This window comes from Drosophila biarmipes, chromosome X (genome assembly GCF_025231255.1).
Source record: "Drosophila biarmipes strain raj3 chromosome X, RU_DBia_V1.1, whole genome shotgun sequence".
In the NCBI taxonomy this organism is placed as follows: domain Eukaryota; kingdom Metazoa; phylum Arthropoda; class Insecta; order Diptera; family Drosophilidae; genus Drosophila; species Drosophila biarmipes.
This window is the reverse complement of record NC_066611.1, coordinates 7,928,914-7,940,120: the sequence shown is the minus strand read 5'-3', so window position 1 is coordinate 7,940,120 and position 11,207 is coordinate 7,928,914. Positions and strand designations below refer to the sequence as shown.

The following is an 11,207-nucleotide window of genomic DNA, read 5'->3' as shown; positions in this document are numbered from 1 at the left end:
TGTTAGAAAAAAGATACACTATTTTCTTGATTTATTTTTATTCCTACTCCTGGCTTTTTATTAAAAAAATATTACAAAAAACATACACTATTTTCATAATTTATTATTGTTCGTAATCTTAGCTTTTTTTTGGGAAAAAAATATTCAAAAAAATATTTACTATTTTGTTGATATATTATTGTTCCCACTCTTAGTTTTTATTGAAATAATATAAATAATATTTAACCTATTGATAGTAAAACACAATTTTCTTACAATTACTAGCACTGCTTATCCTTTGTAATATATACTAAGTGTAAGGTGTATTTGTTTTTAAAATACAAAATATTTAATATTAATTAAATATAAATACATTTCATTCCCCTCAAAGTAATCCTTAAATCCACGTTTTTCCCAAACCTCGAAACCTCTTAAAAATCTTTAGAACATTTAGTTTTATATCTAAACTACTGTTAGTGTTTCTAGTAATTTACAAATATAAATTATTACTTAATTTTGATTTATGTATGTAAAATAGCTACAAATCATTTCAGGCTTTGTTTTACTTGATCATTAGAGTAAGTAAATTAGGCTTCCGAATAATATTTTATTTATTAAAATAAATTGTCTAATAATAACCCACATTTAGGTGTAAATTAAGTTTTCATTTTTTTTATGTTGCTTATTTGTACTCCAATAAATTAATAAATCTTACAAATAATGTTTATTTTTAGTTCTTAATTTTATTACGTTCTGTAACGTAAGTGTAGATATTTAAAAAGTGTAAAATATTTAAAAATAAAAAGGAATATTTCTCAATAATTATTGTAGTTCTAAATTTCAAAAATGATTTTTTTGGATTGAAGAAAATATAAACCATTGCCCTTGCTCCAGTGTGCGCTTTACGATCCACAAAACCCGGACCTATCTCAACAGTAGAGCGATCCACTCGCCCGAGCTTGGGATCCACATCCGAAATGCCATCCACACACCCTCACCATCTGATTGCAAAAGCACCCGATCTCGCCCAGCTGACGATCAGTTGGTCGCAGAGTCTCCACGTGTTTGGAATGCTGATCGTTGAGATCCGTAAACATTAGGTATCTACAAGATCTACAGATAGTGAGGATGGAAACCCCCGAGCCCAGTGACATTGAGGTGCGCCAGGTGACCGCCGCGGAGGCGGGCGACATGATGGCCTTCCTGCTGGTCCACTACTACCGCGAGGAGCCCCTCACGGCGGGCACCAGTCCGCCGGAGCCGGAGGCGGCGGACCGGGAGTTCCTGCTGTCCAACGTGCCCCTCGGCACCTGCTTCATGGCGCTCCGCGATGGCCGGATAGTGGGCGCCGTGGTGGCGGGACCCAAGGATGCCCACGAGCCGGAGCACATGGCCGAGGAGGCCAGGAAGCATGCCGGCGGCAAGTGGGGCCGTATTCTGCACCTGCTCAGCGCCGTGGAGTCCGCCTCCGATGTCTGCCGGCGCTTCAATGTGCCCAGCAGCCTGCATGTCCACGCCCTGGGCGTGGATCCCGAGCAGCGGGGTCGCCGCCTGGGCGCCCGCCTCATGACCGCCGTCGCCCAGCGGGCCGGGGAGCTGGGCCACCGCCTCGTCTCCGTCGACTGCACCAGCGTCTTCTCCGCCCGCCTCGTCCAGCAGCTGGGCTACCAGCTGGTCAACACCCTGCGCTACGAGGACCACCTGGACGCCAGTGGCCAGCAGGTCATCCGGCCACCGCCGCCGCACGAAAGTGTCCAGACCTTCGTGCTGCAGCTCTAGGAAAAAGTAACCTCCGTTGCCAGGCAACCTTATCACCTTATCATCGTTTCGCCGTTGAATCATAACACACCCCAAAACCCCAAAACGGTTATCAATTCCTTATCGCCCTTAAAACAGCCCTTAAAATGTGACAATCCTTGTAGCTTTTGTGTAGCGATACTAAGAATTTTTATTGGTTTTTATTTGTCTTTTAAATTCTTTCACCATTAGTCTTAAGCTAACTTATTTCACTGCCCACAGAATTTAACAAATAACCTTGAAGTGAACAAGGGTTTTTTAAATAAAAACTGTGTATGCCAGAAGTACATTTAAATTTTTATTATGTTTAAGAAAGGAATAATTAATAGTTTTAAATTTGGTATTCCAAATACAAAAAAAAATCCATGTATGTTTTCTTAAGAATTTCGTAGTTAGTAATCAATTCCAACGTTTTATAATATTGTTTGTCAGAGGCCTTTTTGATTTGTACTTATAGAGTAATTTATTAATGTATTCCTTTTCAATTGGTTATTTTCAGTGCTGTTTACAATGATTAGTTGCCACAGCGTTTAAACATATAAACATTTTCTTTAATTCAAATAATACAAAATACAGGAATTTTCAATCAGAGTTCTATTAATATTAATGAAATATTTAAAAAATAAACATATTTATTTATGCCTTTTAAATTAGGTATTTTTCAAGTCATTTACAATAGTTATTTCCTATAGCATTTAAGTATTTTGTAGTGATTAAAAGTGTTCTAAATTAAATTTTTATGGAAAACAATAATTGTTTACCAAAAATCTATTCATTTTTTAAAATTTTATTTTAGCTTTTTTACTTTTTTATTATTTTCTTACAATTAGGTATTTGTAAAGTAATTTTTAATAATTATTTCTCAAAGCATTTAAACGTTATTACATACAGTTATGGTTTATCACAGGTTTTTTCTTACTTAAGTAATATTTTTTTAACAATGTAATACGATTTTTCTTTAATTTAAACGTTTTTTAATATTTAAACTGTTTATTAAAACGAAATTTTTTTAAATTTTAATTATATACTTAATTGTTAACCAAAAATCTATTCATATTTTATAATTTATTTTTACCTTTTTTTATTTTTTTTATTCCCTTACAATTAGGTATTTGTGAAGTAATTTTTAATAATTATTTTTCAAAGCATTTAAACGTTATTAAATACAGTTATTGTTTGTCAGAGGTTGTTTCTTACTTAAGTAATTTTTTTGAACAATTTAAACGTTGTGTAATATTTAAACTGTTTATCAAAACGTAAAAATACCTTTGAAATTTTAATAATATACTAGTTGTTCCTATAATTTACTTTTTCAGTAAATAAATTAATAGTACACTTTATAACAGCTGTTAAATTTTCTGCAGTGTAAGTATTAATCCACATATTGCCTGCGCCCCAGTGTCTTGAGACTAATTAGTGATGTTAACTGAAAATTCAATTGTTGTTATGCACCACTTGTGCGGTCCTCGGGATGGAGTTGGGTGGGTAAGCATGCGGATGGTTGCCATGACAACTTTTGGGCTCCGAGCACCTCTCCACATGCCAGGTGCCGAGCGGCGGCTCCTCAGCTCTGGATTACGGCGAATAAATGCCTAATTAATAATCACTAATGAGGAGCCGCAATCCCGAAGTACCTGGGCAAATTAAGCTGCAAAGTTGCTCGATTGCTTTGTGATTTAATTGCAAAAGTAATTTGACATGCTTGCGTGTGGCAGAACCTAATATAAATATAATTATGGTTTAAGAAATGGAATTTTAAATATCCTTAGAGATTAAATGAAAGCCTTCTCGTTTATAAACGAAATCCGTTTCATAAAAATAAACCATTTAAAATGAATGAAAATTCAGTTAATCATTTCTAATATACCTGAAAATAAGTGTAAGAAGTCCGGCAAGGGTTTCGTTTTCATCCGAGGCTCTGGACAAATTGCCAGTCGGTGCTCTGGGATATTATGTAATAAGTGTCGGTCCTTGGCGCGTGACTGGCTGGCCAAATAGTTGGTCGATCCGTGCGATTTCGTATGGGGCACGTGCGGGACCAAATCTCTATCTGCAACTGTAGCCAGGTCCTACACAGGGAATACATTTTATGGAAGATTTAAACAATATATTAGTTAATTAGGCCGACGAAATAGTGCTCTAACTATAATGAAATACATGTAACTTACCAGTTTATGGTAGATTTACTATAAAATAGTTACCAAAACAACAGCTCTTGACCTTTTCTTACAGTAATTTAACTATTTCTATTGATTAATTCTATGCACAAATTGTTTTACCATTTTAAGGTAGTTTTACTGTGTTAGATTGTAAACAAAGCGACATTAAAATAAATGACGCTGCTTTTAATATTGGTTTACCCCTTTTTCAAGTAATTTAACTATACTACGTATTGGTTAAGTTTACTATTGCATGGAAATTTTACTATTATATAGTAACCACATTAGTTTTAGACCTGTAAAAAAAGAAGTAAATTAACAATTCTTATTGTTTAATTTTTGGAAGTTTTACTATTAAGGAGTACAGTTCACTAATTTTACCAGAGTTTGAACTTTCTTACACTAACTATCCGTATCAACCATTTTTTTTACCATAAAGTATAACAAAATCACTGCTTTTAATAGATTTAGCGTTTTTTTTTACTATTTCTTATAACAAAATCAATGTTTTTAATATTTTACAACTTACTTATGGTAGTTTTACTAATACTTAGTTGTTAACCTTTTTTATTTACCATTATTTATGCTGAAATCTATGCTTTTACTTTTACTTATAACAAAATCACTGCTTTCACTAGTTGCTAACCCTTTGTTACAGTCAAGTAATCAACCTAATTGGTCAATTCAAGCCATAACATTTTTTCAGTGTATTTAAGAACAATGCCTCACCCCTGCGACCGCTTTGCCGACCAGTTGCAACCGCAGTAGGCCCTTTTGGGTGGTTTTTGGAGGGTGGTTCTTTGGTGGGTGGCTGGTGGGTTGGATGGCTGGTGGCTGGTGGGTTAGCGGCTAGGTAACCGACAATTATTCATTGCGCATACGACGCGTTGGACGCGCTAATTAGACACTGCAGCCGCTGCAGCTGTCGATAATGAAGCCGCTTCTGCTCGCAGCTCGCAGCTCGCCGCCGCGCAGCAGCTGCATGTATGATTACGCCGCTGCCACGCCCACTGGCCGAGGGGCACGTCCGCCCCGGCCGCCCCCGAGAAAGGAGGGGGCGTGGCCGGGCCAGGCTGTTTAAGCTGTGAAGCACGTCCCTTTTGAGCCGGGGCCATCTGACGTGGCATGCATTTTGCTTAACTCCACTCGACGGCCCGCCCGCCTTAACCCCTCGCTGGCCCGCCCCTTAGCCCACCGGCGGCGATGCTAAATGGCCGCGTGCAAACTTTGCTGCCGGCCAAGAGCTGACTGGCCAAGGAGCCAGTAACAAGTAGCAAAAGTGCGGCAGCACAAGTTTCTCCTTTCTCCCCCTCAGCAAGGAAAAAGCGCAAAAAAGGCGCAACAAAAAGTGCAGAGAAAGGCGAAGAAAAAGGACATGGAGAAGTTTCGCTGGCAAAGAATCAGCAGCCTGATTGCGGCATCGGATCAAAGGAGCGGGCTCCGTAATGGGATTCTGGATGACATCAGCCCGAAACTGGAGCATCGCATCGACAACTTTTCAGGCCCAAATAATGGTGCTTGAATAACAAAAACAAACTTCGGGAAATCGCTTCACAAATTGAAGATATTTTGGTTAAAAGAAGTAATAAATATCTTTAAAAATTCTTACTGTCTTCTAGTTTAATAAAATAAGTGAATCTAAAATAACTTACTCTTAATAGTAATATTTGAATTTGCGGCACTTGAATAATTATTAATCTTGAAAATAATAAAAAAGTGAGGGGTGTTTATAAATAATTTAATTAATTAATAATAATTAATAATATTAATAATAGCAGAAATTAAAAGACAATAAACATTTTTTTTTAAATATAAAAATTTGAATATAAAAATAGAAACTATAAAATTAATCAAATTAAAACTATTCGCATATAAAAAATATATATTATTTTTTTTAAGATTTGTGGAATTCTTCTGTAAAATTAATATAAACTAAATATTTAAAAAAAGGTTCATCCAAAAATTTTAAATATTTTAATGATTATAAATATGATAATGATTGAAAAATAATTTATATTCATAATAATAATAAATAAAAATGATTAAAATTGAAAAATATGGTTCTGTAAAATTAATATTAAGAAAATATTTTAGTAAAAGAAAAAAATATATCAGTTTCAGTCCCATTGAGATATTTTGATAATAATGAATATATTTACATTTTAAATAGGCAAAATCTAGTGTTTTATCATAGTGCTCTTTGTCTGCTTCATAAAAAGGCCCAAGGTAGATTTCATTTACGTATTCTTAGTGTTTTAAATTTGTATTTTACTCTGTATTTTATTCAAGTATTCTTGTTTTTATATTGGACATACAAGTGTAGCAAAGACATACATATATGTACATACAACATATTTACATACATGCTCATCTGCATGGGTGTTGCATAAATAAGAAATGCTCACGCATCCTCTGGGCTGATTGTTGCTCGTGTTGATGTTGCTGCTGCTGATGTTGCCGTTGCTGCTGCTGCTGCTGCTGTTGTCGCCGAGCTCGTTTTTATTGCCCGGCTGTCAATATCCGTGTCCGCATCCGTTGGCACATTTCCCATTTCCCAGCGCAGGACATTCGTCTGCGCCTGGGCCTCCGATTCGCAGGCTCTTTGCACACTGACCTTTGGCTCCCGCGTGGCCCATCAGCCAGGTCCTGCTCCTCCGGCTCCTCCTGCCCAGCCTGCTGCCCCCGTGCCGCATGATCCGGCCTTAAGGATGCGTGCTTGTGTGTGGCCATAAACAACAGGATATGAAACGACTGGCCTCGACTGGCCCGGGGGACAGGGATCGGGATCTGTGGTGACCCCCAACACCGATATCCTTGCTGGTGCTCCTGCCCCCACTGCCCTTGGCTACGCACCATTTAAATTAAATTGCACTTGACGCATTTTCCGGCAGGCGGGAGCAGCAGGAGCAGCAGGAACAGGAGGCCACAAAGACACGAACCTCTGACATGGAACTCCTGCCGGAACACCACCCCCCCCCCCCCCCCCCCCCCCCCCCCCCCCACCTTCTATTGTGATTCAATTAGTGCGCCTAGGTCGCCCGCCAGACGGTCCTCCGGAACAGGGCTTCCTGGCCATCGGGAAGCCAAGTGCCCGTAAATAAATAATAAATGTAATCCCAAGCTCGGACCCTCGTCGCAGGTGCTATGAAGGACTATGAGGGATGGCAGTAGCAAAAAAGGATTGCGCCGGCCGAGGTCATTCAACCAGCAGAGATCACAGGTCAGGATGGACGGAAGGACAGATAGATGGATGGATGAATGGGTGGATTGATGGATAGCAGATTGAATGGAAACCCTTCGGTTGGACAAGCTAATGGGTGACTAGATGGCGGGGCAAGCCTGGAAAGGGAGGTTGGGTAATCATAAGAAAAGAGTAAGGTTCCAAGGAACATACATATATGTGTCTTAGTTAAAAAAAAACATGAAAGAAAACTTTATAAGGCTTTAAAGAATTAAATTTATGAAAATATCGATAGTGTTGCACATCGATATATCTGACTACACTGATGTTATCGATACTATTGAAAATTGTTTAGCTACAGAAAAAATATACAACTTATAAAAGAAACCAACGAAAACTTTATTATTTTGATAATCTTCGTTCTTACAGAAAAAAACAATGCACATTTTACTGCACTTAAAGTGAAACGAAGCTTAAGGGCTACCATCGATAATACAGTTGGGCTATCGATTTTTGTATCCACCCTCGTAGTCATAAATTTTGCAAAAAGGAACACAAAGTAACATAGTTTTAAATCTAACAAAACAGTATCAACCTTTGTTGAAGAATAAATAAGCCCTCAGAAAATAATTGCGTTAAACATGCCGGTCATCGTCTAACTCAATTTGGGTCCAGCCAATTCCATGATAAAATAGTTCCATCAAGTAAACGAGATTATCCTCGAATACTCTGCAAGCGGGATTCTCTCGGAGATTCAGGACCACATGGAATCCGCAATAACCGGGCTTTGCGCCGGGAAAAGAAAGTGAGTTGGGGCTAGGGTAGGAGGCTGGGAGTGCACACAGAAATCTAATTTAAAATCTGCACACATGTGGAGCTTGGGGCAGAAAGTGGGCGTCGGGTGTTAGGCGAAAGGGGCGTTTTTCTGGGAGGGGAGGGGAGTCAAAGGTTCAGCGACAGACAACAGATGGGCGTTGTGGAGCACCTGGGCTTGGTTGGCAAAAGCCAACGGTAGCCGAGGCAAACAGTCGACAAAACAAAATCAAAGTCACCTTTGGATGTGTGGAGTGGACTTGCGATTTAATCTTATAATGATGCTGGTCTCCAACAGAGTTCCCAAGTCCCGAGACCGGAGTCTGGAGTCCCGTACCCCCTATCCCGTATACCCATCTCGAATTCCTGGCCTTATTTACACGTCCTCGCAGTTCATCGCCTGATGGGATGCTAGTGAAGTTAGAGCCCGTTTCGCAGGCAGACAAACACCTGGCCTCCGAACCCCTTCACTGCATTCTCCGCCAGAAGGACTCCCCGGATATTTGCCAGGTCGGGGGGAGACCCACGCCCAACCATTAGGCATGGCAAGGGATTCAAACAATTTTCGAGCTGAATGCTGGGCCACGCACCATGGAAGTTCTTGCGGCAGGACCAGCTCCATTTCGAGTCCAGCTGCACTCAGAAAAACAAGGCTTCCATTTCACGAAAAAGAAAAACATTTAAACATAAAAGAAACATTTAACAAGATTTATTGGGCTTACTTTTATATTTCCATTTACAATAAATACCAAAGCAAACTGTTTGGTTGTTTCAAGTGTTCTAGTAGGCATTCCCTTTACAACCTATTTTATTTTATTTTATATTTTACATATATTTTATTCTAATATGTTTTTGGAGCGGAAAATGGAAAAAGCATGGTGTGGAAGTGTACAATGAAAAATCACTAAGTTTTGCGAGTGACAAGGTGTTACACCGAATGATTCTAATATGTAATACAGTAATAAAGCCGAACATTAAAATTTGGTTTCAAACAAAATGTGCTCATTTTATTTTACAATAAATACCAAAACAGACTTCACTAATTTTTCCTGTGTTCTAGAAGGCATTCCCTTAACAACCCAATTTTTTAATAGTTATTATTCCAATATAGGTATTACAGGAAAAAAAAACTTTAAATTTTAATGTATATCCGCTAAATTCAACAACATGAACTCCTTTCAATTTACAATATATACCAAAAGAAACTGCACATATTTTTCATGTGTTCCAGAAGGCATTCCCTTTAGAACCTATTTTACTTGCATTTCTTATTCGAATATATGTAGTACAGAAGGAAAAACTTTAAATTTAAAAGTTTTTCGATTTAATTAGTCGTCATGTTTGTATTTCTTCTATTCAGAAATGTGCTCCATTTATCTTACACTAAATACCTAAGCAAATTGTACCATTTTTTCCAGTGTGCTAGTAGGCATTCCTTGTTTCCCCCTAGGAAAAATGGTTGATGTTCCGGGCATCAGACCCGCAGGACCAACAACATGACGAAAGAATTCCAGGGGAATCCCTGCGTTTGGCAAATGCATTTACATTTATGTGCAGTCAAGTGGCTTGTTAACGGTTAATTTGTTAGAATTTAAATGAAAATGCTTAAAGGTCTACGGTGATTTTTTCTGGGATGCTCCGGGTGGGTTCGACTCCTCCGCCTCCTTGCCGGGCGCCTCCTTGGGATCAGCCCCCTGGACGCCACTGGTGCCCGGCCTTTGATCCTGCTCCAGCGTCGACTGCGAGGTGAATGGGGATACTCCGAAGGACACTCGCTCATCGGTGACCAGAAGACTCAGCACCGATGTGGAGGTCACCATGGTGGTATTGGGTTTTATGCCGTACTTGCCCATCCTCTCACCCTTCTCGCTGGCAATCGTGTCTGTTCGCAGGTACTCCGCCCCCTTCCTGGTGATGACACAGAGATCGATGTTCGATCCGGAGCCCAGATCGTTGAACACGCCCGCCGAGATGGCCTCGCGGACCAGCTGCTTTCCCTGCTCCCGATCCAGGTCGGGTCTCCAGCCGTGTTCCAGCACGGACATCGCGGCCAGAGTGCCCGAACCCATGGCCGCATAGGGGATCTTGTCGTTGGACCCGCACGGATAGATGCAGTAGATCTGGGGACCGGTCCTGTCCACCCCGCCCATCACCAGGGCGGCCCCGATGTGCCCCTGGTAGCGGAACAGGGTCCGGCGGAGCAGCATGCTGGCGCAGACCACCGGCACCTGCCTCCCGGTGTTCAGCTGGTGGAGATCCAGCTCCGCGGAGGTCGTCAGGGTCATCATCTCCGTGTCGGCAGCAGTGCCAGCTCCACAGCAGCTGCAATGAAGTAGGATTAATACTTCACACTTAAATAAATTCAAGATTCAAATATATACCTCGCTGAGCTCGTTGTTTAACTTCCAATCTATTGGCATTCAAAACACAGAGTTTCTTTAACTTTCACATTTTTCGATAAAATTTATGATGCACCCCCTTACAAATATCTGAATCCCATTTTTCGCCATAAAAATTCAGTTTTAGAAAAATCTGAATCCAAACCTGACTAACTTTTGGGCCTTAACAGATTGTAGTATGCTACTGATACTTACTATATGTGATTCTGGAGATGGTGGATCTTAGAGCAGTTCTTGTCGGAGACAATGGGTCCTTCGGTGGCGCGAGTGTCGGCGCCCAGGATGACGCCGTCCTTATAGATGATGCCCACAATGGAGGTGCCCGTGCGGATCGCCTTCGGTGGCTCATATCCCTGGGCCAGTAGATCAGCATTTCTGGGCATGGGGACTTTGTTTAATTGTTTGGTTATTAACGTAATCGGGGGCTCACCGCCTGCAATTGACAAAGTTGAAGCCGCAGCGCATTTGAGGATTATCCACGGACCTCTTTTGAGCCGCTTTTGGAGCGGAAAATGGAAAAAGCATGGTGTGGAAGTGTACAATGAAAAATCACTAAGTTTTGCGAGTGACAAGGTGTTACACCGAATAATATGAGGAGTAACAAGCAGACAGAAATATCTAGGAAAACCTTGAAACCTTGTTGTATTTTGTTTTTATATTTTTTACTTTTCTTATAAATAATAAATAAAGGCTAACACTTAAAAGCAGTTGTTAAATAAATTCTTAAATTAAAGAGAATTTATATTAATATGAATAAAATTTGAAAAAGTTGTTTAGTTTAATAACCATTTCTTATTATAACTGAGAGAAATTGTGATTTTTTTATTTTTTGAAACGTATTTTAGTAATGATAATAAGGGGTAAAAATATTCATATGTA

The 11,207-nt window shown here is 39.6% G+C and overlaps 2 protein-coding genes across 2 annotated transcripts; one reads left to right on the top strand and one right to left on the bottom strand.

The window, feature by feature from the left end:
- The first annotated feature begins 1,038 nt into the window (after positions 1 to 1,038).
- On the top strand, positions 1,039 to 2,060 carry LOC108029081 (arylalkylamine N-acetyltransferase-like 2). The gene has a single exon (XM_017101211.3). It carries the CDS (start codon positions 1,108 to 1,110, stop codon positions 1,756 to 1,758), a length of 651 nt encoding a protein of 216 aa, XP_016956700.1. The 5' UTR covers positions 1,039 to 1,107; the 3' UTR covers positions 1,759 to 2,060.
- A 7,374-nt stretch (positions 2,061 to 9,434) lies between these two features.
- On the bottom strand, positions 9,435 to 10,938 carry LOC108029412 (proteasome subunit beta type-7). The gene is made up of 3 exons (XM_017101686.3): positions 10,759 to 10,938; positions 10,524 to 10,703; positions 9,435 to 10,251 (listed from the first exon to the last, which is right to left on the bottom strand). The coding sequence occupies exons 1-3, from the start codon at positions 10,851 to 10,853 to the stop codon at positions 9,543 to 9,545; spliced, it is 984 nt and encodes a 327-aa protein (XP_016957175.1). The 5' UTR covers positions 10,854 to 10,938; the 3' UTR covers positions 9,435 to 9,542.
- Positions 10,939 to 11,207: the final 269 nt, after the last annotated feature.